Below are 23,436 nucleotides of genomic sequence, written 5' to 3'. Positions count from 1 at the left end.
TGGATTTAGTATTCTAAAACTCTGGACTTGACCAATGTGGCTTGTGCAGAACTAGACCTGTCACAAGTGCAGGGTGATACTATTAAATGCCACCAACAACTATTATGGCAGAATCCTGTGTAAGGTTTGAGCTCTGTAGCTGTGGTTCCTGGTCACTGGCCAGGGCTCTACCAGTGAGGTTGCAGCCTGGGGTTATGGCCAAGTATCCTAAATGTTGAAAATGGAAGCATCGATACCATCTATAAAGATGGGCAGAGAGAGGTATCAAGTAGCTTACTAGCCTAGAAGTTAGCAAAACCAAGGAAAGCTACTACTAGTTTAAGACCAGTTTGGGCTACATGAAGCTTTGTCTTAAAAAACACAAGTTCCCAGTCATGGTGGCACATGCTTTTAATCCCATCACTTAGGAGGCAGAGGCAGAGGCAGATGAATCTCTGCTATCAAGGCTAGCCTGGACTACACAGAGTTCAGGACAGCTAGGGCTAAGCAGAGAAACCTTGTCTTGAAAAACCAAAACAACCCACAAATGAAACAAAGTAACAAGAGAGAGACCTGGTATCACATGCCTTTAATACCAGAACTCAGGAGGGTGGCCACTGATGATCTCTGTAAATCCAAGGCCAGCCTGCTCTACATAGCAAGTTCTAGGCCAACCAAGATTGTCCAGTAATCTCCAAAACAAAAAGTAAAACAGAAAGGAAGCACACTGATGATCACAGTGACTAGATTTAACTTCCCATTTTGCCCATTGAGAAGACTAGAAAGTATTGAGAGGGCAGCCACATACGAGTCCTGTAGATGAAACAGTTAAGCCAGTTAACTAGCTAATCCTGTTCTCATATTCCATACCTGTAATGTACATCAAGTTAAAAAAAAAATCATGGGCTGAAGAAATGGCTCAGCAGTTAAGAACACTGACTCTTCTTCCAGGGGTCCTGAGTTCAATTCCCAGCAACCACAAGGTGGCTCACAACTAACTGTAATGGGATCTGATTCCCTCTTCGGGTATTCATGAACATATACATAAACATATACATAAACATTTTTTAAACACCACTTGAAGAGGTAAGTTTTATTGTGTGCCAACTGGTTAGACCAATAGCAACAGCATAGGATGACGTATTAACACAGGGCTTCATCAGTCTGGAGAAATCAGTTAATTAGCAGCACAGGGTGGGGCGTGTCCTCCATGACAAGGGAGTGTTTTGTGGCACGTCTTTCTGGGCTGGAGATGTAGTTCAATTGCTAGCACGAGAGACCATGCATTCGGTGGTGGTGGCGCACACCTTTAGTCCCAGCACTTGGAGGCAGAGGCAGGCAGATCTCTGTAAGTTCGAGACCAGCCTGGACTACCAAGGGAGTTCCAGGACAGCCTCCAAAGCCACAGAGAAACCCTGTCTTGAGAAAAACAACAACAACTCTCTCTCTCTCTCTCTCTCTCTCTCTCTCTCTCTCTCTCTCTCTCTCTCTCTCTCTCTCTCTCTCCTTTTTGAGACAGGATTTCTTTGTGTAGCTTTGGAGCCTATGCTGGCACTTGCTATGTAGACCAAGCTAGCCTCAAACTCACAGAGATCCATCCACCTGCCTCTGTCTCCCAAGTGCTGGGATTAAAGGTGTGTGCCACCACTGCCTGGCTAGTTAATCTCGTTTTAAGATTTATGAGTCTTTTGTTTGCACGTATGTATGTGCATCACATGCATGACTGGTACCTGTGGAATTCAGAAGAGAGTGTTGGGTCCTATGGAATGGGAGTTAGAAATGGTTGTGAGCCACCATGAGGGTGCTGGGATTAGAGCCCTGATCCTCTGCAAGATCAAATGGTCTTAACTGCTGAACAATCTCTCCAGCATCACTAATCTGTTTTGACTTCTTCAAGATGCTTTGCCTTCCTGGGAAGTATGTCCAACCTGGTCCCAGGTACTTATAGCACTGTTCCACTGAAGAATCACTCTGCAAAGGTGGTCAGGCGCTCTTAAAAGTGGTTTTGGGAGCCGGGCGGTGGTGGCGCACGCCTTTAATCCCAGCACTCGGGAGGCAGAGGCAGGCGGATCTCTGTGAGTTAGAGGCCGGGCTGGACCGACAGCCTCCAAAACAATACAGAGAAACCCTGTCTCCTAAAACCAAAAAAAAAAAAAAAAAAAAAAAAAGTGGTTTTGGTAACCTCTATGTTCTGACTAGGGATTCCACACCACAGGAGGCAGAGGTATCCAAGGTGCCAAGCTGACTCCATTATGAAATGCATTTCCTCTTAAAAGGTCTGAACCACCTGGGCTATAATCCCAGGTACTTGGGAGATGATGGAGTGGTGTGTGTGTGTGTGTGTGTGTGTGTGTGTGTGTGTGTGTGTGTGTGTGTGTAAAAATTCAAGGCTAGCCTGGGCAATTTGACCTTACCTCAACTACTCCAGTGATGGAGTAGTTGCCTAGAAACCACAGGTCCTCTGATTTCACTCCCCAGCACAGTCTCCCTCCAAATGCACACAAACAGGAAGCCATTCAAAAACAACATGGGAGTGGGCTTTACTCAAAGTTTAGTAGGATGACACATTATACAGTAGAAATAGACCACAATTAAGCTTCTCTAAGTGGCCTAAACTTGGTGTTACTGCTTGCACATCTGGAATGGTCAGGAGGCCTCCAACGACTTAATGGCTGATCCTTTATCTCAAGCCAGGCAGTCTTAGCTAGAATTCCTTCATGGATGCCACTGCTGAGGAGACAGTGACTGGAGAGAGTGAGCTCCATCTTCAAGGGGTCCTTAGGCTCCTTTTGAATTAGCCTTGCTGTTCTGTGAGTTCTTCTGGGATTTGGCCTGGATAATCTAGGTGCAAAAGAGGGCTTTAACCAGTTTAAATTCTTCAGGCATCCCCTTTTACCTTCTTATCCAAACTAATGGCCACAAGCCAGGCTCAGTGTGTGTGTCATGCCTGTAATCCCAATGCCCAGGCAGGCGAGGTTGGAGAACTGGCCCGAATTCCAGGAAGGCCTGAACTAGAGTGAGCTTTCTTCACCCATCCCATCCCCCAAAGAAAAGCAGCTAGACAGTGGCCATGAAGTCACACGTGTCAACTGCTTTGGTAATAAAGATGAAGACACAAGCAAGTAGGAGCCCTGGGATCGTCTTCTGAATGCCTACCCAGTCAGAGGTTCACAGACCCTAAGTGGATCTGTCACACACAGTTCATCTATCCCCCAACCCCCCCACTGGGTGACCTTCCTACTGTTCGATTGTGTCTACCCTCCCCCAAATTCCATCACCCAAATGGGAGAAGTGGGCACAGAAATTTCTTATTTGCATGCATTTTTCTAAAACTTTAATTGCTTTCCTGCTAGTATATCCTGACATTAGAAGCCCCTGGAAACTCTATAACATGTGTAAGCTATTTGCATTCAGCACATAAAAAAATAAGGATCTGCCTATACTGTAATTAGCTTCTAGACTTTACATGCTTAAGTTTGCTCTGCCATTGCATTGGTGGGGGTTGTTTATTTGTTTTTCTCCACTTTTGGATAACAGGTAAAAAGATACCAATTATGAGATGACTGGAGTCCAGCCTACCACTTCCTGTTTGGCTGACAGGAAGAATTGTGTGGTGTTTTGTGGTACCCTTACAGATAACCGGGAAGGGGGAAGAGAACTTTCTCTGTGGACTACTTACTGCTTCTTTGGAGATGGTTGCTGGTGGTTTTATGACTGAGGATGGTACTGGGGGCAGTTTTATCAATTCTTCATCCTTAAACATCACAACTGAGAGATTAGTGATTTAATACAGCACACACGAGAATCTACCATGAATACCAAGAAGCCTTAACTACGTTTTATTATGTAGCATTTGAAAGGCAAAAAGTCTGAAAATTGCATGTCATTAAAATGTTGATTATTTTTTTAAATGTTTTTTGCAGGGCTGGGGATAGAAGCTGTGGTTTCTCATGATTCCCACAAGCCCTTTACCAGTTAGCTACACACCTAGTCCTGTATGTTGAATTTTTTAGGAACACATTAGACACCATAATAGATGTTCTTTATTAGCAAGCAGTACTGTATGGAGTACGATGCCTTCTGTTTCATTAGAAGGATTTAAAATGCAGACACTTGGCTGCCTGTGCGTGTCTGTTGTCTCAGCACTTGGGAGGCTGAAGCAAAGGATCGGGAGTTTGACTCCAGCCTAAGCTACAGTCAGACCTTGTCTGGAGGATAGGAAAATTAACATTGAAAAAAATTAATCAGCTTGATCGAGTAGAAAGAAAGTAGCTAACCTTAGTTCCTTTTAGTTGAGGTGCAGTATCTACAACATTCTGTTGTGACTCAGGGGGAGTAGATGAAGCCAAGACGAGGTTTGACTTTGGAGGCTGGAGAAACATGACATCATTGTTAACATCCTCTGACTCTGTGAGTGCGTGCATGTGTGGCAGATAGATAGACAGGATCTCACCATGTAGATCTAGCTGACCTAGAACTCACCTCTGCTGGGATTAAACTCACTGAGATTCCTCTGCCTTTGCCTCTGAGAGCTGACATTAAAAGCGTGCGCTACCATGCCTGATAGACTAAGCCTTTCTTCTTTTTTTCAGTTCAAACTCATTTCCCTTTATTAGACGAAGTGTTTCTTGAGTTACATGGAATATGCTCTTTCAATAGCAAGTTATTCCAGAAGACCCAGTGTCACAACATCCTGTAACACCAAGATCTTACACTCTCACACAAACAGACATGCAAGCAAGACACCAATGCACATAAAAAAAGTAAGCATTTAAAAGGGGGGCTGGAGAGATGGCTCAGATGTTAAGAGCACTGGCTATGCTTCCAAAGGTCCTGAGTTCAATTCCCAGCAACTACATGGTGGCTCACAACCATCTGTAATGAGATCTGGTGCCCTCCTCGGTGTGCAAGCATATACAGGCAGAGCATTGTACACATAATAAATAAATAAATCTTTAAAAAAAATGAAAAAATGGTGCTGGTACATGCCTTTAATCCCAGCACTCAGGAGACAGAGGCAGGCAGAGTTTAAGGACAGCCTGATCTACAAAGTGAGTTCCAGGACAGCCAGAGCTAAACAGTGAAACCCTGTCTCAACCCCTCCCCCCACCACCAAAAAAAGACCAGCCTGGTCTACATAGTGAGCTCCAGGTTAATCAGGGCTTCACAGTGAGATGCACCCCAAAATAAACAAAACCCCCAAAACACAAATTGGCAATTATGGTATTGCTCCCAGTCATTAATTAAGTTAGTAGGGCAGTGGTGGTGCACACCTCTAATCCAGCACTCAGGAAGCAGAGGTAGGCAGATCTCTGAGTTAGAGGTCAGCCTGGTCTACAGAGCGAGTTCAAAGACATAGCAGGGCTACACAGAGAAACCCTGTCTTGGAAAAACAAAAACAAAAAAACTACAAGTAAAAAAAAAAAAGGAGCTGGGCGTTGGTGGCACACGCCTTTAATCCCAGCACTTGGGAGGCAGAGGCAGTCGGATCTCTGTGAGTTCGAGGCCAGCCTGGTCTACAAGAGCTAGTTTCAGGACAGCCTCCAAAGCCACAGAGAAACCCTGTCTCGAAAACCCACAAAAAAAAAAAGGTTAATGAATTGAATGGAGACAAAAAGTTAACGTTCTAAATTAGCCCTTTATTGGCTTGAAAATTTATAGAAAACTGAACAAATGAAATAGGAAAGAAAAGGAGCCATTAGTGTCAACGGAGAAGAGTATAGGAGTTGCTAATGAAGAATACTAGATGTTAAAGCCTAATTCCCAAAGTAGTGTGTGCTCTGCCTTCAAGGCATCGGTCTGGGGAGAGTCCTGGAATGATGGCAAGCTGGGTTCGGCATCCGTTCACTTACCTCTATACTTGGTGGTAGTTCGATAGGCTTTGGCTTCACATCTATTAGGTAGAAGGTTCGTGACAGGAGCAAAAGAGAAGGGGGCACATTCTCCTTCAGGTGGAGGTCCAGCCACTAGAGAAGGGAAGATAACAAGACATGGAGTCAGAGACTGTTGTGGCGGGGAAGACCTACGGTCTACATAGTGAGCTCCCTCCTGTGGACCTCTTCTCAAGCACACTGATAACCTGTGGCATAAGGATGGAAACACCAGCCTCCTGGCTTCTGCCCCGGGCCAGTACCTAGCAACCACTCCTGCCAGCCACTTAACCTCCTCAGCCAATTCCAGATCCAAATAGCTATGGATCTTCTCTAAGCAAAAAGCAGGCGGTGTGAAAGAATACACTACAAGCCAGGGAATCCTGTAATCCAGGCTGAGGCAGGGAGCTGAGTTCAAGGCCAGCCTATCTCAAAATAATTAACAACCTATTAAGCAGTGAAGTCAACCTTAGAATGAAGGTTTTTTTTTTTTTTTTTTTTTTTTTTTTTTGGTTTTTCGAGACAGGGTTTCTCTGTGGCTTTGGAGGCTGTCCTGGAACTCACTTGGTAGTCCAGCCCGGCCTCGAACTCACAGAGATCCGCCCGCCTCTGCCTCCCGAGTGCTGGGATTAAAGGCGTGCGCCACCACCGCCCGGCTTAGAATGAAGGTTTTAAAGCAGCAAATTGGCCAAGTTTTTTGTTTGTTTTAATGTTTTTTTATTTTTTATGTGCATTGGTATTTTGCCATGGAACTGGAGTTACAGACAGTTGTGAGCTGCTATGTGGGTGCTGGGAATTGAACCCTGGTCCTCTGGAAGAGCATTCAATACTCTTAACTACTGAGCCATCTCTCCAGCTCCCTTGTTGTTGTTTATTTTTGCTATGCAGCTCAGGCTTCTCATTTGTGATCCTCTTGTCACAAGACTCCTAAGTGCTGGGACGAGAGGCATGAGTCGCTGTGTCACAACTGTTTTGTGAAACCTCTACATAATGAGTGACACATACCGTTTGGTACTTTGCTTTTTACGGTGTGTGTGTGTGTGTGTGTGTGTGTGTGTGTGTGTGTGTGTGTGTGATGAATGAGTGTGGGTCCGAGTGTGAAGGTCAGAGGACAACTTTTGGTAGGGATTCTGTCCTTTAGTCATTGGTTCTGGAACCTGAACACAGGTGTCAGGCTTTTGCCAGATGAGCATTATTTGTCCTTTGCTTTTTATCCCCACCAAAATAGCTTGAAATTGGCTCATGTCAGTTGATGCTGTATACCCACTTACATATTCAGACAGTTTCCATTGTATGAAAAATGACATATTTTATTTGATAATCCTATTAATAACCTTTGGGATAATTCTAATAACTAAAACTGGTGCTGCAAGGATGAACATGGTTAGAAACACTTTTTTATGATTATTTATACAATGGTTTGCCTGCATGTGTCCCTGCAGACCAGATAAATGTGAACTATCTTATAGCAAAGACATGGTCACACTCACAAATCATTTTTAATATCTTTTATTTTCTTGAGACAAGGTCTCACTCTGAAGTCCATGCTGTCCTAAAACCTATTATATAGCCCAAGCTAGTCTCAACTAATGGCACCCTCCTGCCCCCGTCTGCAGTGCACTGGGATTACCCTCTATAAATGTAAGAGGAGAATTGCTACGTAACATGGTAATTTTTACATGTTACAGCAGTTTTCACACTGATAACACTGAGAACCCAACAGGAGCTGTTCTTAGTTTTCGAGTGCACTGCTACTGTTAGAACCCCAAGTGTGCTTTCTGATGGGCGGCACAGATATCTACCAAAGCCAACCCTGTACACTGGTTTGGAGCTCAAGAAGAAAAGCAGCCAAAGTGGGCTACCGGATACCATCTGGACCCTGCACAGGCTGGCAACAACGATAGCCCTTTGTATGAGAATTTCTGCCGAGAACATTACTTTGGTGTATGCAAATTCCAAGTTGGCCCCAAGATCTATCTTATATACACACCTCCCAGTTATTCAAACATTAGTCTAATCCATGGTTCTCAACCCCTTTCACCTCTTTCACAGGGGTCACCTAAGACCATGCAAAGACAAAGATAGTCACATTATGAGTCATAACAGTAGCAGAATTAGTTATGAAGTAACAGCAAAGCAATGTAACAGTGGGGTAACTAATTTAATGGTTGGTGGGGACTTCGATAAAGGACCGAAGCATTAGGAAGGCTGAGGGCCACTGGACTAGATGCTTTATGAGGGGTTTACAGCTGGGATTGAGGTCCCTAGTCAGTCTACTCTGAAGTAAGATCCAGAGAGCTTAACTCATCATTAGACCTGGAGGCCCAAAATGGAGAGTGCAAGAGTTGAAGTACATGGCAGATTTCGCCAGTGGAAGAGAGGACCAAGAGGTGAACAATACAGGTAGCTTCTTGGAGCTGAGAGTAGGCTGGCAGTCAGTGAGGAAGCAAGAGCATCTTCCTCCCTACAGCTGCAGTGAACACGGTTCATTCGACACAGTGAATCAGTCTGGGAGTGGGCTATCCCCAAGACTCAGCTGGCAGACTGAAGGAGTCAGAGTGGGTTACTTCAGAAACCCCAGAAAGGGATACAGCCTGCACTTGTGACCTTTGGACTGCTGCTGTGACCATTTACAATTGTGGTAGTTTGTAATAGTGCTATAGAAGCCTGTGACTTCCTGTCCCTATCCAAGGGGAAAACAGATGAACCTCTTTAGGGTATGTTTAACTGATCTGTGAAATAAAGCCAATTTAGGTATGGCAGCTTAGCTGTTTGGACCTTAAATGTTCCTCCAAGTTCCGTGTTTTGAAAGCTTGCTCTCCAGACTATGGTGCTTCTAGAGAATGTGGGGTTTTTAGGAGGTGAGGCCTCATGGGAAGAAGAAGGATCACTGAAGGGAATGGCGGAACCTTGTCTCCTTTTTCTTTGCCTTTTTAAAAAAGCAAACAAAACAGGGTCCCATTTCATAGCCCAGGCTGTCCTGGAACTCACTGCGTGGGCCAGGCTGGCCTCAAACTCACTGTCTCCCAGGTGCCGGGATTACGGGCGAGCTTGTCTTTCCTTGCTTCTTGACCACAGGAAAATGAACAAGACCCCTCTGCTATGCAGTTTTGTAAGATAAACAGAGCCAGAGAAATGGGACCAAGCAACTGGCTGAAAGCTAGGAAGCCGAGAGCCAAAATAAATCCCCGCCTTCAGATGCAAGTTGTCAAGGCAACGGAAGGCTGACTACCACAACAGGCAAAGTAGAAAGCACCAGCAGGGGGGAAGCCTCTTGAAGAGGGCTGGAGCGCGGCTTGCCTCTGTGAGTTGCTGCCGAAGTTGTTCCTCGGTGAGGCCTAACGATCTCATCCCTCGTGCCCGGCAGGCAGCCTGCAGCTCTGACACACTCAAAGCCTTCACCCCTTCTTTGGCAATTATCTGCAAGAAGTGGAAGGAACTGTGTTAGATCTTTGGCTTTCAATTTTACTTAACGCCTATATTCCAGCATAATCGATAGAAAGCCCAAATCTGATGCTTTGGCCTTCTGTCCCCTACACCGATGGCTGCAAACCAGCAACTCAGAAAGGTGACAATTGAGATGCAAGGATACTGCTAATGGACAGCAATAAAAAATAACTACATTACTGCCCCCAACATTTATCAGTAAAGTATTTCCTATCTTGGTTTGAATTTTGCCTGGATGTAACATCTACGTTTCCTTTTCATTTTTAGGGTTTGTTAGGAAATAAAATATCCATCCCGAAAAGCTTTCTGTTGCCATCTGTTATGTGTCTCAGTGCTGTTTCCCCATCACTACCCGAGTGGCCTGATTCTCTGGTCTGCAAGACTCCTGATACATAACAATTTCCGAATGTGACCCAAAACTACAGTTCTTCTGGGGCCAGTATTGTTTATACCCAAGTTCTGAAAGCAACATCCAAAATCTAAATAGGGCAATGTGCTCATGGCTTCTCTGTTTTAGGAAACCTGCTTCCCCAAGTAGAATATTACAGCAGCTGATTTTGATTCGGGAAACATTCTTTCCACGGTTTTAATTAATTGGTAGTTATACTCCAAATGGCGGTACAGTCTACACGATGGCTAGACCTTGGTTTCCTCCTACCATTGTGCTCTGCCACCCTCTTTTTCACTAACTCACCCAGAGGGATATTAACTTTGGCACCAGTTCCTCTGTAGGAGAATGGAGGTGTGTGTGTGTGTGTGTGTGTGTGATGCCGGAGTGCTGCCAAGAAACCACTGAGCTGATATTTCCTTCCCAGCGGGTCCTAACTACTTTAGATTAGTCCCAGCTAATACATTCAGATTACTGGCTGCTTACAATGGCCTTCTCAAGAAAATAGATCTTGATACAACAAATATTGAAATGAGTGGTGAAAGTTGAAGTTGTCACAGTAATGGTTTTTTAAACCATACATTTTGCCAGAATGACTCTGACAGACCCAACAGAAAATAACGCATTTCACCAAGGGACCACCAAGGGACCCGCAGGTGCCCCCTGGACCCCCTATTGCTGTGCTTAGGCTCTTACTTCGTCATCTGCTTTTATAGACTTCAGTGTCATCAGCAGCTGGAAGCGGAGCAGATTGTTTGTTCCGAAGGTCTGCAACTCCAGCAGTTTGCACAGGGCAACCAGTTGAGGTCGATCTAAATGTTCCAGGGCTAACTGATACTCAAAGAGTTTAGAGAAGCCAACTATCTCCTTAGTGCTGGGTCTGTGGCCTGTTTGGACCTAGGCAATGGGACAAAGGCCAATTACAAGGTGTTTCCTACTTACCATAAATCTCCTAATAGACTATTTGCAAGAGCTGTCAAAGCAGTTAGAGAGTTTATGTGTTGCATGGGAATGGATCCTGTGGTTCACTGGTAATAACTAAGTCTAGTGTGGAACTGTAGCTCAGTGGGAGACTGGGCATTTACTGTGCATGCATGCCAGCCAGGTTCAATGCCTAATCCAACACCCTATACCCACCCCCCCCAAAAAAATCTTCCTCGAATCAAACTTAGTCACTAGAAAACCCAGGAGTATTTCTAAAGCTTGTACTGATCTTTCTTTCTGAGATGATCACTTTTGTTGTTTTTGCAAACTACTCTAAATGTTTAATGTGTAGTATATTTATAGTTTAGATATGTGGCATTTCTAAGATCTGAGCAATCTGGGTGATCCATGATGACTCCAGTCCAGAGGTCACTGGCCTAGTGTGAGCCCCTGACACCTGTTGTACATAGGAGGAAAGCTCTGAAGAGGCGTCTCCCAACTTGGCTCGGTTTCTCCGCGCCATTTCCGTCATTGTCTCTTGAAGGAATTTTGCTATTTCCAACTTTGCAGCCATCTTCTTTTTCTGTTTTTCTTCCTTAATTGAAGAGGAGAAAGGTAATCACAACTGCAGGTTGGTAATGATGAGAGATCTAACGACTGCTTTGCCTCTGTGCATCCCCACCACACAGAAAGACCTGAGTAAATAAGTTTGTAAGAACCAGACCACTGTAAAGGGGCTTCTACTCAGCTTGTCTCCGTAATCTTGCATTTATTTCTCATTATAACAATGATGATAAGCCTCAATGAAAAGCTCGGTTATTAGATGAATCACTACCTCCTAACCTCATCTAGGCTGCTACTTAAGCCAAACTCTGGTAGATAGCCCCGGATTTTGCTCTACAAAGAAACTAACTCTAAGCTGATCAACTGTACAGTTTAAATAGAACGTATATAATCATAATATAGTGCATTATGTGCTGTAATGGATTTGAAGAAAAAAAACACTATACAGGAGAGAATTAAATATAAATTCCTTTTGCTGTTGTTTGAGACAGGGTCTCTCTCTACATCCCTGGCTGTCCTGGAACTCACCATGTAGACCAGGCTGGCCTCGAACTTATAAAGATCCACCTGCCTCTACCACCTGAGTGCTGAAATTAAAGGTGTGTGTCTCCATGCCTGACTTAATGTACATTCTTAAGACAGTTGGCTAGTAGTTGTAGATCCTCGTTCATCATCAGAAATGCAGTGGTAGAATTTTTGAAATAACCATAGTCAAAATGCTGGGCACAGGGTACACAGAACTGAATATGGTTAAGTCACTTATTCAAGAACATTTTCAGTTGGGCAATGGTGGCATGTGCCTTTAATCTAAGCACTTGGGAGGCCGAGACAGGCAGATCTCTGTGAGTTTGAGGCCAGCCTGGTCTACATAGTGAGTTCTAGGACAGCCTCCAAAGCTAGAGAAACCCTGTCTTGAAAAACCAAAAAAAAAAAAAAAAAAAAAAGACCGCTTTCATTAGAATGCTGTGGATTGTTTCTAGATCCTGATTCTTTTAAATGTAAGTAAATTAAGGCCTGCAATTCTAGCAGCTTGCAAAAGGGCATCTAGCTAGAGTTTAAGTATATTAAACCATCTTCAGGCAGTTAAATATTGTAGTTTGATTTTCCACTTTAATCTCAAACTATGTTCTAGGGGTATAGCTCAGTGGTAGAGGGCTTGCCAAGCATGCACAAGGGCCCTGGATTCTATTCCTCACATCACTAAAAGGAAAAAAAAGGAGCCAAATGAGGTGGCGCACACCTTTAATCCCAGTACTCTGGAAGCCGAGGCAGGTGGATCTCTGTGAATTACAGGACAGCCTGGACAGTCAGCATTACATACAGAAACCCTGTCTCAAAATACCAAAACCAAACAAAAAATAATAAAATATAGTAGACATAGAAATTCAATAAATAGTAGTAGAAAAGCTAGATATTTACATATAAAAATCCTGATACTGATATTACAAACTTTCATAAAGACAAACTGGGTTGTATCCAAATACACAAAATACATAACTATAAAAATCATAGAAAAAATAGCAAAATCTAACGTGGGGCTGATGGATTGGCTCAGAAGTTAAAAGCACTGACTTCCGGAGGACCCAGGCTTAGTTCTAGCACCTACTTGACCCTCTGGAACCCCCGTTTCAGGAAGTCCAATGCCCTCTTCTGGCCTCCTCAAGAACCAGGCATGTATGTGATACACAGCCTTCCATGCAGACCAAACCCCATACACATAAAGTCTAATAGACCTTGAGTCTGTTAGCCAGCTGTCAGCTATACCTCTGACGGCCTGGTCATTTCAAGTGTTTGTGCTATGAAAAGATGAACCACAAGTATGGGGTGTAGCTTAATGAATTATCACTGGAAAAGACTGGGATCCATTCACAGCAATGAAAAGAAAAGAAACAGCCATCTCCAGGAATGGGTGGAAAATAAGGTACAGACTGAGGGAAAATATTTACAAAGAATATATTTGATAAAGTACAAATGCACAGAGAACTCAAAACAACAATAAGAAACAAAACACCTTTAATCCCAGCACTGGGGAGGCAGAGGCAGGCAGATCTCTGTGAGTTCGAGGCCAGCCTGATCTACAAAGTGAGTTCCAGGACAGCCTCCAAAGCTACAGAGAAACCCTGTCTCAAAACAAAAAAACCACCACCACCAACAACAACAACAATAACAAAAAACCCACCTAATTACAAAGTGGGCAAAAAGGGATGCTGGAAATGGCTCAGTGGGTTCAGTGCTTGCTCACACAGGCATGGGGACCAGACTTGTACCTGCCTGTAGCCCTACTCTGTGCAACACAGGACCAAACTGGCTAGCTACACTAGCCAAATCCGTGAGCTATGGGCTGAAGTGAGAGACCCTAACTCAATACACAAAGTGGAGAGCTGTTATCTATATCTGTCTGTCTGTCCATCTATATCAGAACTCTATATAAGGTAGGCACACTTGCATATACATGCATGGCCATTCACATACATGTACACCTCACACATATTTACACACACACACACACACCAATAGTGGGCAAAATAAACATATATCCCTTCAAAGAAGTTACAGAGATGCCAAAGAAGCTAACCACTACACACCTATTAAAATGGTTAAAATCCAAAGTCCAGTATCAGACGCTGGGGAAGACAGGGTCCAGCATTCTTGGATGGAATGCAGAATACATGGCTGCTTTGGAAAAGTTTGGTTTAGCAATTTTTACAATGCTAGCTATAGCCTTACTGTGTGCAATCACAATTGCCTAAGTTAAAAAACCCTGAACATTAATAATATAACATTTTTATTCATTATGCCTGTCCAAATTAGAAGCAATCAATTTCCAAAACACTTGTATAGTCATAAATAGAATTATTAAAATCATGTCTTTTCAAGGAAGAGCTTCAGGTTTTTGTTGTTGTTTTGTTTTTGCTTGTTTCTCGAGACCGGGTTTCTCTGTGTAACAGTCTGGCTATCCTGGAACTCAATTTGTAGACCAGGTTGGCCTTGAACTCACCTAGATCCCCCTGCCTCTGCCTCCCAAGAGCAGGGATTAAAGGCAGTATTCATGTTTTTATATATTGGATCTCTGAAAATTGAGTTACAGGTAGTTGTGGGCCGCTACATGGGTGCTGGGAACTGAAACAGGTTTCTCTGCCAAGAGCAGAAAGTGCTCTTGACCACTGAGCCATCTCTCTAGGTCCTCGTGGAAGAGCTGAAAATAATTATTGCTAAGTGGAAGAATCCAGTCTGAAAAGGCTGCACAGTGTGTAATTCAAATTACATGGCATTCTGGAAAGGGCAAAACTACAGAACGAAGACATCTATTGTTGCCAGACTGAAAGAGAAACAGTAGGTACAAACAGGTAGACAACATGTGAGTTCCAGAATAGTGAAACTCTTCCAGAGGACACTGGACAGGACAGTAAGTACTACAGAGCTCACAGAACCACAAGGAGAGAGCCCCAATGCCAAGCACGGTTTTCATTACTAACGGTATCAACATTAGTTACTCAGTTACAACAGGCACCACACCAATTGCTGCTGATGGGAAACGGGTAGGGTATGAGTGCTATATGGCAAGTCTATACTTTCTGCCCAATTTTCCTGTAAGCCTACAAAACTACTCTAAAAAATAGTCTATTAATTTTTGTAAACAAAGTTTTAAAATCCTGTATACCTTTTTGGATTCACTTTCAAAAGTTGATGGCAACATGTCTGGGAAGAGCTTCAGAAACACTGGTATCAAGAATTCCATAAAAGGAACAATTATGAACACCATAAATGGAACCAATCGGAAGACATCAACGCACGTTCTCAACAGCTAAGGAGATAAATGCATAAGCAATATTATACATTCAGGACGTGCCCCAAACAAATAAGAACAACCACCGGAACACAGCCTGCCTTGATATTCAAAGTGCTAAAAACTAAGGTTTTCTACAGCTGGAAAGGCAGGGTCTTCTCTTCAACATAGCCCTGAAGTAGCATTTGTGGGCTATCCTCAAAGAAATCTATGATAATCAACACGCATTAGCAGTATTTCTTAAGGGTCAGTATTTTGATAACACAGTATTAGTTAAAGTTATTTTTTCCTTTTTGAGAGGAAGAGTTTACTATGTTGCCCAAGCTGATCTTGGACTCCTGGGCTCAGTTGATCCTCCTGCCTCAGTATCTATGATTGATAGTATGTTCCATTGCACTTGGTTTTAACATTGGTTTTTGAAATGCACATAAATATTTAATATACTAACAACATTATATATTGGGTCAGGGTTAGGTCTTTTTGAGACAGGGTTTTTCTATGTAGTCTGGAACTCAAAACCAGGCTGGCCTTGAACTCAGAGATCCACCTGCCTCTGCCTCCAAAGTGTTGGGATTAAAGATGTGCCCCACCGCCAACTGGTTTCTATTTCTGGTATATAGAAATATGAAGTTTCTCATTTCCTTGAAGAGATTAGAAATGCAATTGTGGGGCTGGAGAGACAGCTCAGCAGTTAAAGAGCACTTGCTGTTTTTCCAGAGGACAAGAGTTGGATTCCCAGCACCTATGTCAGGTGGCTCACAAGTGTCTGAAACTCCAGCTCCAGGGGGGTCAGATGCCCATGGCTTCTGCAGACACCTGCTCTAGCCTACACGCAGACACACACTTGCACATACTTTAAAATTGTGAAAATAAATCTGAAGACCCTCACATCTCCACAGGCAGACATCCCAGTCGGCTGAAGACAAGCGCAGACTGAAACAGGCTCTCTAGTCTAGTCTAGATGGCCAAGGAATGCACCTGCACGGTGTGAAGCTTTGGTTTCTGACCAGTAGTTATAATTTCCAACTTAGGGGGGGAGCACTCTGCATCAAACCCAGGGCCTCAAGAATGATAAGGAAGTTACCTATGGATTTTTAAGGTGAAGTTCTACTTCATTTTAATCTTACATTTTCCATTTCAAATATGACTCTTGCCTACCCTTCGCCTCTCTCGTCTCGTTAGCGTATACCCATGCAGTAGCTTCGAAACTATTCTGGCAGCGACTTTGGTGTCATTCCAAAGTAAATAGAATCCATTGTAATAATACTTGAGTTCATCCATGATTTTTTGACTTAAAGATCGCTTTTCTTCTGTAATCTCTGTCTCGGCTCCTTTGGGAGGTGGAGGGCTCATTGGCTTAGGTTTTTCTGGGATTTGCATTGGCTGAGGTTTACTGGGGAGATTTTGTAGCCAGCAAGTTGTGTGTAGTTTTTGTGTGAGTCTAGTTCGTAAAGGATGGGCTTTATGGCCTGGTAGACTGGGATAGGAGTACTTCCTGCTTCCATAGCTTTTCATGTAGGTCGCTCGCAAATGAGAATCTGGCAAGTGGAGAAACGCAAGCGATGGGGAGTGAGAACAGGAAGGATACACAGAATGGCTCGGCAATCTGGAAGACAAGAGTAACTTTCTTTCAGTTGGCCGTATTGTTACAAACAAAAAAGTATTCTATCTGGTCGAAATAAAACAATAAGCCTGTAACCATTATTAATGAATGAAATATAATTGTGTGTGTGTGTGTGTGTGTGTGTGTGTGTGTACTCGTGTGCTACTGGGAATTAACCCAGGACCTTACACATTCTAAGAATGTGCTCTACCACTGAGCTACAACATCCCCTTCCAGTCAAAATGCAACTTTGTTTCTTTTTTAAACTGACATTTAAAATATACATATACATACATATATATACTTGAGGCAGGGTTTCTCTATGTAGTTCTGGCTGTCCTGGAACTCCCTCTGTAGACCAAACTGGCCTGGAATTCAGAGATCTGCCTGCCTCTGCCTTCCAAGTGCCAGGATTAAAGGTGTGTGCAAATAAGAAGACCGTTCTGGGAACTGAAGCCAAAAGTAGTTCATACATGCTGGGCAACTGCCCAACCACTGAGTTATACCTCTACCCACAAAAATATAACTTCTTAAACAGATGAACTGTGTTCAATCATTGAACATATCCCCATGAAAAAGTATTAATAAGCTAATTTTGAAGGGTAATCTAGGGACCAGTGAAATAGTTCAAGGGCATAAAGGCACTTGCTGTCAGTCAAACCCTGGTTAAATCCTTAGGACCCAGAGGATAGAAGGATAGAATTGACTCCTATAAATTGTCCTGTGATCTCCAAAAAGGTACCAGGCGCCAGGCAGTGGTGCTATACACCTTTAATCCCAGCACTCAGGAGGCAGAGGCAGGTGGATCTATGTGAGTTCGAAGCTAGCCTGCCTTACAAAGCAAGTTCCAGGACGCTACACAGAGAAACTGTCTTGAAACACCAAAAAAAAAAAAAAAAAAAAGGAGGGTGGATACCAGTAGGGGGGGGGGCATGCTCTCTCCAGTAATTTAATAACAAAAAACTTAAAATATTTTATTAGAAAAAATATCTATTCAAAAACATATTTCTTCTAAGGACAGGGATTATGTTTGATAGGACTGTCTTTATCTTCTCTCATAAAGGAGATGAAGATTTGATTTGTGCCATTAGCTTCTAGTGGAAACAAGGAATGTTTAATGAAGCAACTTCATAGTCCCTGTGAGGGCCAATTAATTATGTAATATTGCTTTGCCCGTGTGTCTAAGGACTCTCCCTACGTGATGAAATATAATTCCCCTAAAATTCCTCAAGAGCATTTAAAACTAAGAATTAGAATTGAGTGTCAAGCAGTGGTGGCAGATGCCTTTTATCCAAGCACTCAGGAGGCAGAGGCAGGTGGATCTCTGTGAGTTGGAACAGAGCAAGTTCCAGGACAGGTTCCAAAGCTACACAGGGAAACCCTGAGTGCGGGAGGAGGGGAGGGAGAGGGAACTGGGATTGACATGTAAAACAAGCTATTTAAAATAAAAAAAAATTGAAAAAAAAAGAGCCTTAAAAAAAAAGAAGGAAAAAGACAAAGAAAAAAAAAGAATTAGAATTGAGCACCCCAGAATTACAAAGTGTGACCCTGTCTTGCAAAACAATACAACAATAAACAAGAAAGGGGGGAGGGGAAGAAAGCTATTAACAAAGGAGTTGGTTAGTTTTTGTTTTTGTCTAAATGATGCCTTTTTTCCCCATTCTTCAGTCAAATTTTTGAAACATATCTGTATCTATCTACTCTTTAAATAGCCAAATGGGAAAATACACAACGAATGTGACACATGATGAGTCTTCAGTAATATTCTGAACACATAGTAACTGACGAGAGCCCTTACAAAGGGACAAGCCCTGGGCCAAGCTTGTTCATGAGCCATTTTACTGCTTTTTACATCTGAGGTCCTCATGCAACAGAAATGCCACTCTAAAATTATTTCACCTATTTTTTTCCTCTATCACACATCTACAAAATCCCTCAGCCTGCATTCTAATGAAGTTTAAATTTTAGTATGTTTTACTAAGGATGTATTTAAAATTCAGCAAGGTTTTATGTACTATCCCAATCCTTTTGTTTTGTTGGTTTCTTTTTTTTCTTTTTTCTTTTTTCTTTTTTTTTTTTTGAGACAGGGTCTTGGTATATAGCCCTAGCTGGCCTGGAACTCAAAGAGATGAGCTTGCCTCTGCCTTCTGAGAGCATGTATTACCACATGCGGCCAGAAGCCAATCCTTTTACACATATTTTCCATATACATATTTGAATTCATATACATATTTGTGGGAAATTCCAAACCTTACCTTGTCCACAAAATAGCTAAGAAAGAATTATAACTGTAGAAGGTCATATTTATTTTTTTGTTTCAACTAGCCAACAGAGACCTAGGCAAAAGAAGTAAACAATTTAGTATTTTAAAAAGGCATCAATTAAATATCAGAATTTAGTTTTTTTAAAAAAACTAATGCAAGGGCAGAAATTTGCATATTCAAGGTGTAAAATTTCCTTCAGGTTCATTTCCAACAGTCATAGTATTGTCTTTGCTCTGGATGTGAAAATGGTACTGTTTCGATCCCAAAACACAGAAATGGGTTCTAAGAAGGTGCTCGTGAAGACGATATGGCCTCCAAAGGCTTTTTTTTTTTTTTTATTTCTGGTCAATAATGTCTAATCTGCTTCGACGGTTAAAAGGAGAACGACATCTTTATCTGTAACCAGAAAATACAAGTAGAAAGTAAGCATCCTGAATTCATTTTCAGTGTTTCCCATACTGTTTGGCCAAGCTACAGCCAAGCCCAAAGTCCAAAACTATTCACTCATTTCATGTGTGTCATAGCGAAGACACAACGGTACCTCGAATGGTTCAAATGCAGACGGAAACGGATACCATCCTAGTGTTACTGAATCTCCGGAGCCCCAACTAAGCTCTGTACCTTTAACTAAAACCGTTCTCCACCCGCAGCCGCTTTCCAGCTACTGGCAGTAACTCTAACTCGCAATCGCGCCGGGAGGAGGCCCCCGACGAGGTCTCCCCCATCCCTTGGAAACCTCAACCAAAGGCTACCATCGCGAACCGGGCTCAGCACCTCGGAAACCAGCCCACCGCGGTTGGCGCTTCTCCGGAGGGGGGATCGGGCCTGTTGCAGAGGCTTCTCAGCCCCGGACCGCGGGCTACAGGCCACTCCCGGGCAGTCGGCCCGGCGTTTCGGGGAAACTCCACGCCCAGCGCTGCGGGGTTACCTCTGCACCCCGCGCTCGCCGCACCGGTGCAAAAGGCGCCCTCGGCTCACGGCCGGCGGCCTCGGAGGATGTGCAACGGGCTGTTGTGGGTTTGGGGATTGCTGGGGTGGGGTTAGGTACACCGAAGGGGCGAATGTCGGCTGCGCGACGAAGTTCGGGGCCAGGTCTGGGGATGAGGGGGCACGCGGGAAGGGTGAGCACGCTACCTGCGGGGCGATGGGGCCCCAAACCCTGCCTTCCCAATTCCTCCCCGCCCCCAATCCATTGGGGCCGGAAGCCCAGCCTCCATGCTCCCACCTCCTGCGCCTCGCCCTGTGACGTCACTCTGAGTGACGCGATTACCATCCAATGAGCTCTCAAATTCTGGGAACCGCTCGCATCCTTCACGGTAGCAGCGCGGAAGGCAGCCGCGGAGTCCTCCTTACGATACCAAGAAGTGACTTGTAGGTTAGAGTTAGTTTAGGGGACGTCTGTAGTATAGAGACCAAAACTGCGTTTCCCCCCTCCCTGCCTGCCCACATTCTGTAGTGTCTACTAAGGTCTGATAGTCGCCTTGGTAACCCATCTTGGAGTCACTAATATCATCGCTTTGATGTTTTCTCCTCTGTCCCTTCAAACTCTGAAACTGCCTAGAAGTCTCTGGTTGGCAGAGGAGGTTGTGGGGTCCGGGTAGCAGAAGGGACAACACTGGGAAGGAAAACTCTCTTCTGCAGGCTCGAAGGCTGGAATGCTACTGAAACCTTCATACGGAATTTGAATTTCACTAAAGAAACTGGTTTCTAAATGTTGTCGCTTATTATTAATTTGTGTAGAAATCTCCACATTTAAGATATATTCTAAGCCGGGCGTTGGTGGCACACGCCTTTAATCCCAGTACTTGGGAGGCAGAGACAGGCGGATCTTTGTGAGTTCGAGACTAGCCTGGTCTACAAGAGCTAGTTCCAGGACAGCCTCCAAAGCCACAGAGAAACCCTGTCTCGAAAAACCAAAAAAAAAAAAAAAAAAAAAAAAAAAAGATATATTCTAAAGTAGCTATTAGATAAGCATTGCAGGTTTGGGGAGACTTCTGTTCCTACCATGGGCAACTAAGCCAGCTTTGGGAAGTCAAAGTTCTGAAAACATTTTTGTTCCCACTCATTTATCTGGCTTTCAATTTTTTTCAACTTTATCCCCCCCCCAGAATCTTATGTAACATAGGTTGTTCTAGAACTTAACACGGGTATCAGAAAGTGGTCTTGAACCCCTGAACCTTCTGTCTGCCTTTCCAGTGCTTGAATTACAAGTGTGCAACATTACGACCGACTTTGGCTCTTTATGTATGTATGTATCTTTTTTTTTTTTTTCTTTTAGAGACAGGGTTTCTCTGTATTGTTTTGGAGGCTGTCCTGGCACTCACTCTGTAGACCAGGCTCACAGAGATCCACCTGCCTCTGCCTCCCAAGTGCTGGCATTAAAGACGTGTGCCACCAACACCCGGCAGTTCTTTATTTATTTTTGTTTCATCTATCTATCTATTGGTTTTTCTAGACAACTTTTTTCCCCCTGTGTAACAACAGTCTTGAGTGTCCTGGAACTTGCTTTGTAAATCAGGCTGGCCTCGAACTCACTGAGATCCACCTGCCTCTGCTTCCCAAGTGCTGGGCTTTATTTTTCTGAGACAGGATTTCATTACGTCATGGCTCTGGCTGTACTGGAACATGTTATGTAGATCCACTTGCCTCTGCCTCCGGACTGCTTAGATTTAAAGGGTATGTATCACCATGCCTGGCTCAAATTTTCCTCTACCTTTCTTTTTCTGAGAACTGTGATGATAAAATTATGAGCTGTACAAAATAGAATCGTTTCTGAAGACTGGGGGCAATAGCTCATGCCTTTCATCATAGTACATGAGAGGCAGACAGGCGGATCTTTGTGAGTGCGGGGTCATCATGGTCTACAAAGTGAGTTTCAAGACAGCCAGGGCTACACAGTGGGGTCCCTGTTTCAAAAGAGCCAAAAAAGAGAAAAGAAAAAAGAAATTCAGGCTGCTTTTAATCCACAAAAGTGTATTTCAACTAAACCGAATGGACTACTTAAAATCAGCAAAACCTTTCAGTTCGGCCGCTAGGGGTCCCCTTGTGCATGGCGGACAACTTTCCACATAAGGGTTTCCTTTCACAGTGGAATTAAAATTTACAAAGCTTACCCCCTCCTTCCCCGCCTTCAGACAGGGTCTCACTATGTAGCCCTGGCTGGCCTGGAACTCACTGAGATCCTCCTGCCTTCTGATCACCACACCAGGTCAAAGCTTTCTTTTCTCTCCCTGAAAATTCTGATTATAAGCTTTGCAATAATAATTTTAATATTGATTTCATAAGTGAATCATTGCATTATCATAAACGTACTTTTCTGGAAAAGATTAATAAAGGATGCAAAAAACATTCCTCTCATTTCACAATGAGATATTTTATATTGGAAAAATTCTTATCCATGCATTATATTCATTTACAAACAGGCACAGTAAAATAAGTATTTATAATCCAGATGAACTATCCCATGCCCAATATTTGAAACATAACGTAGATTTTCTGGCATGGTTACAAGTCTGTAAAATAAAGTTGGGCAGGGGGGATAAGAACCCTCTTATGAAGCCCATTTGCTTGGAGCAATGAACACTTTCTCCAGGCTTGTATATTTTATCAGGCTTGACATTTGGTTTTCACAATAAATGTAAATTATATCTATCCACCTACCTATCTATCCTCTATATCTAAACTTTTTTTTTCAGAAGAGAAACCCCCCAAAAATTTTACTGCCATAACTCCAAGAAACCTGTTTCTGTCTTGAGAAGCTGTTTGCTCATTTGCCATGAAAAAAGTAAGAATGGTTTGAGCCTCAGAATATGTTAGATTCTGAAGACATAAAGCATTATATGTGCCTATTTCCCAAAATAAAATCTCTAAGGACATTTATGAGCTCCTTAAGTGGGAAATCCAAATGCCTGATCAAAAAAGCAAGCCTATTCTAGGAGAAGGAAGTGCAAAGGACTGGGAGAGGGTCAAGATGGGTTCATATCACTTCCCTTGTTCACCTTTCGTGTTTTACAAACTTGCCTATTCATGAATGCAATTTTCTTTAAGTTGTAGTAATACACAAAGGATAGATTTAAAATAGTGAAAAGCCTGGCCCAGTAGTCCTAGACTATGATCTCAGCTACCGGGTAGGCCGAGGAAGGAGGAGTGCATGGGTCCAGTTGGAGACTAGCCTGGGCCACATAGTAAGCCACAGCTCAAAACAAATAAGATTAAATAGAAAATGGTTACAGATTAGCTGGGAATGGTGGTTTGTGTTAATAATCCCAATACTCTGGAGGCTGAGGCTGGCAGATTGGCATAAATTCAAGGCCAACTTGGGTAAAACAAAACTTTACAGATTAACTGTAAAGTAGGCTAGGGAGGTGCCTCAGCAGAAATGTGACTTACATGATGAAACTCTGGAACCAGCTTCCTAAAACTCACTCTGTAGACCAGGCTGGCTCAAACTCACAGATATCCTCCTGCTTCTGCCTCCTGAGTGCTGGGATTAAAGGTGCATGTCACCACACCAGGCATAATTAATAACTAAAAATTAATAATGGCATAATTAACGTTAATTTATTAAAAATAAAATTAATAGTATCCTCCCCCCCCAAATGGTGTCACAG

At 43.3% G+C, this 23,436-nt stretch overlaps 1 protein-coding gene across 11 annotated transcripts; it reads right to left on the bottom strand.

Annotated features, from left to right (window-relative positions):
* Nucleotides 1–2,494: 2,494 nt before the first annotated feature.
* Letm2 (leucine zipper and EF-hand containing transmembrane protein 2) lies at nucleotides 2,495–20,520 on the bottom strand. 11 transcript variants are annotated; one of them, XM_013110866.3, is made up of 11 exons: nucleotides 19,601–20,506; nucleotides 18,818–19,222; nucleotides 16,118–16,565; nucleotides 14,834–14,977; nucleotides 11,066–11,203; nucleotides 10,381–10,581; nucleotides 9,150–9,269; nucleotides 5,832–5,945; nucleotides 4,257–4,349; nucleotides 3,659–3,733; nucleotides 2,495–2,820 (listed from the first exon to the last, which is right to left on the bottom strand). In XM_013110866.3, exons 2-11 carry the CDS (start codon nucleotides 18,862–18,864, stop codon nucleotides 2,758–2,760), a joined length of 1,443 nt encoding a protein of 480 aa, XP_012966320.1. In that variant the 5' UTR covers nucleotides 18,865–19,222; nucleotides 19,601–20,506; the 3' UTR covers nucleotides 2,495–2,757. The 11 variants fall into 11 exon arrangements, 10 of the variants coding, with proteins under 10 accessions (XP_012966320.1, XP_040587779.1, XP_021080801.1 ...); XM_040731845.1 differs by having other exon boundaries at nucleotides 18,818–18,898; XM_021225142.2 differs by having other exon boundaries at nucleotides 19,618–20,506.
* Between the last annotated feature and the right edge of the window lie 2,916 nt (nucleotides 20,521–23,436).

Source organism: Mesocricetus auratus, unplaced genomic scaffold (assembly GCF_017639785.1).
Source record: "Mesocricetus auratus isolate SY011 unplaced genomic scaffold, BCM_Maur_2.0 Super-Scaffold_100026, whole genome shotgun sequence".
Lineage (NCBI taxonomy): Eukaryota > Metazoa > Chordata > Mammalia > Rodentia > Cricetidae > Mesocricetus > Mesocricetus auratus.
The sequence above is the reverse complement of the archived record's forward strand: the minus strand, read 5'-3'. Positions and strand labels throughout refer to the sequence as shown.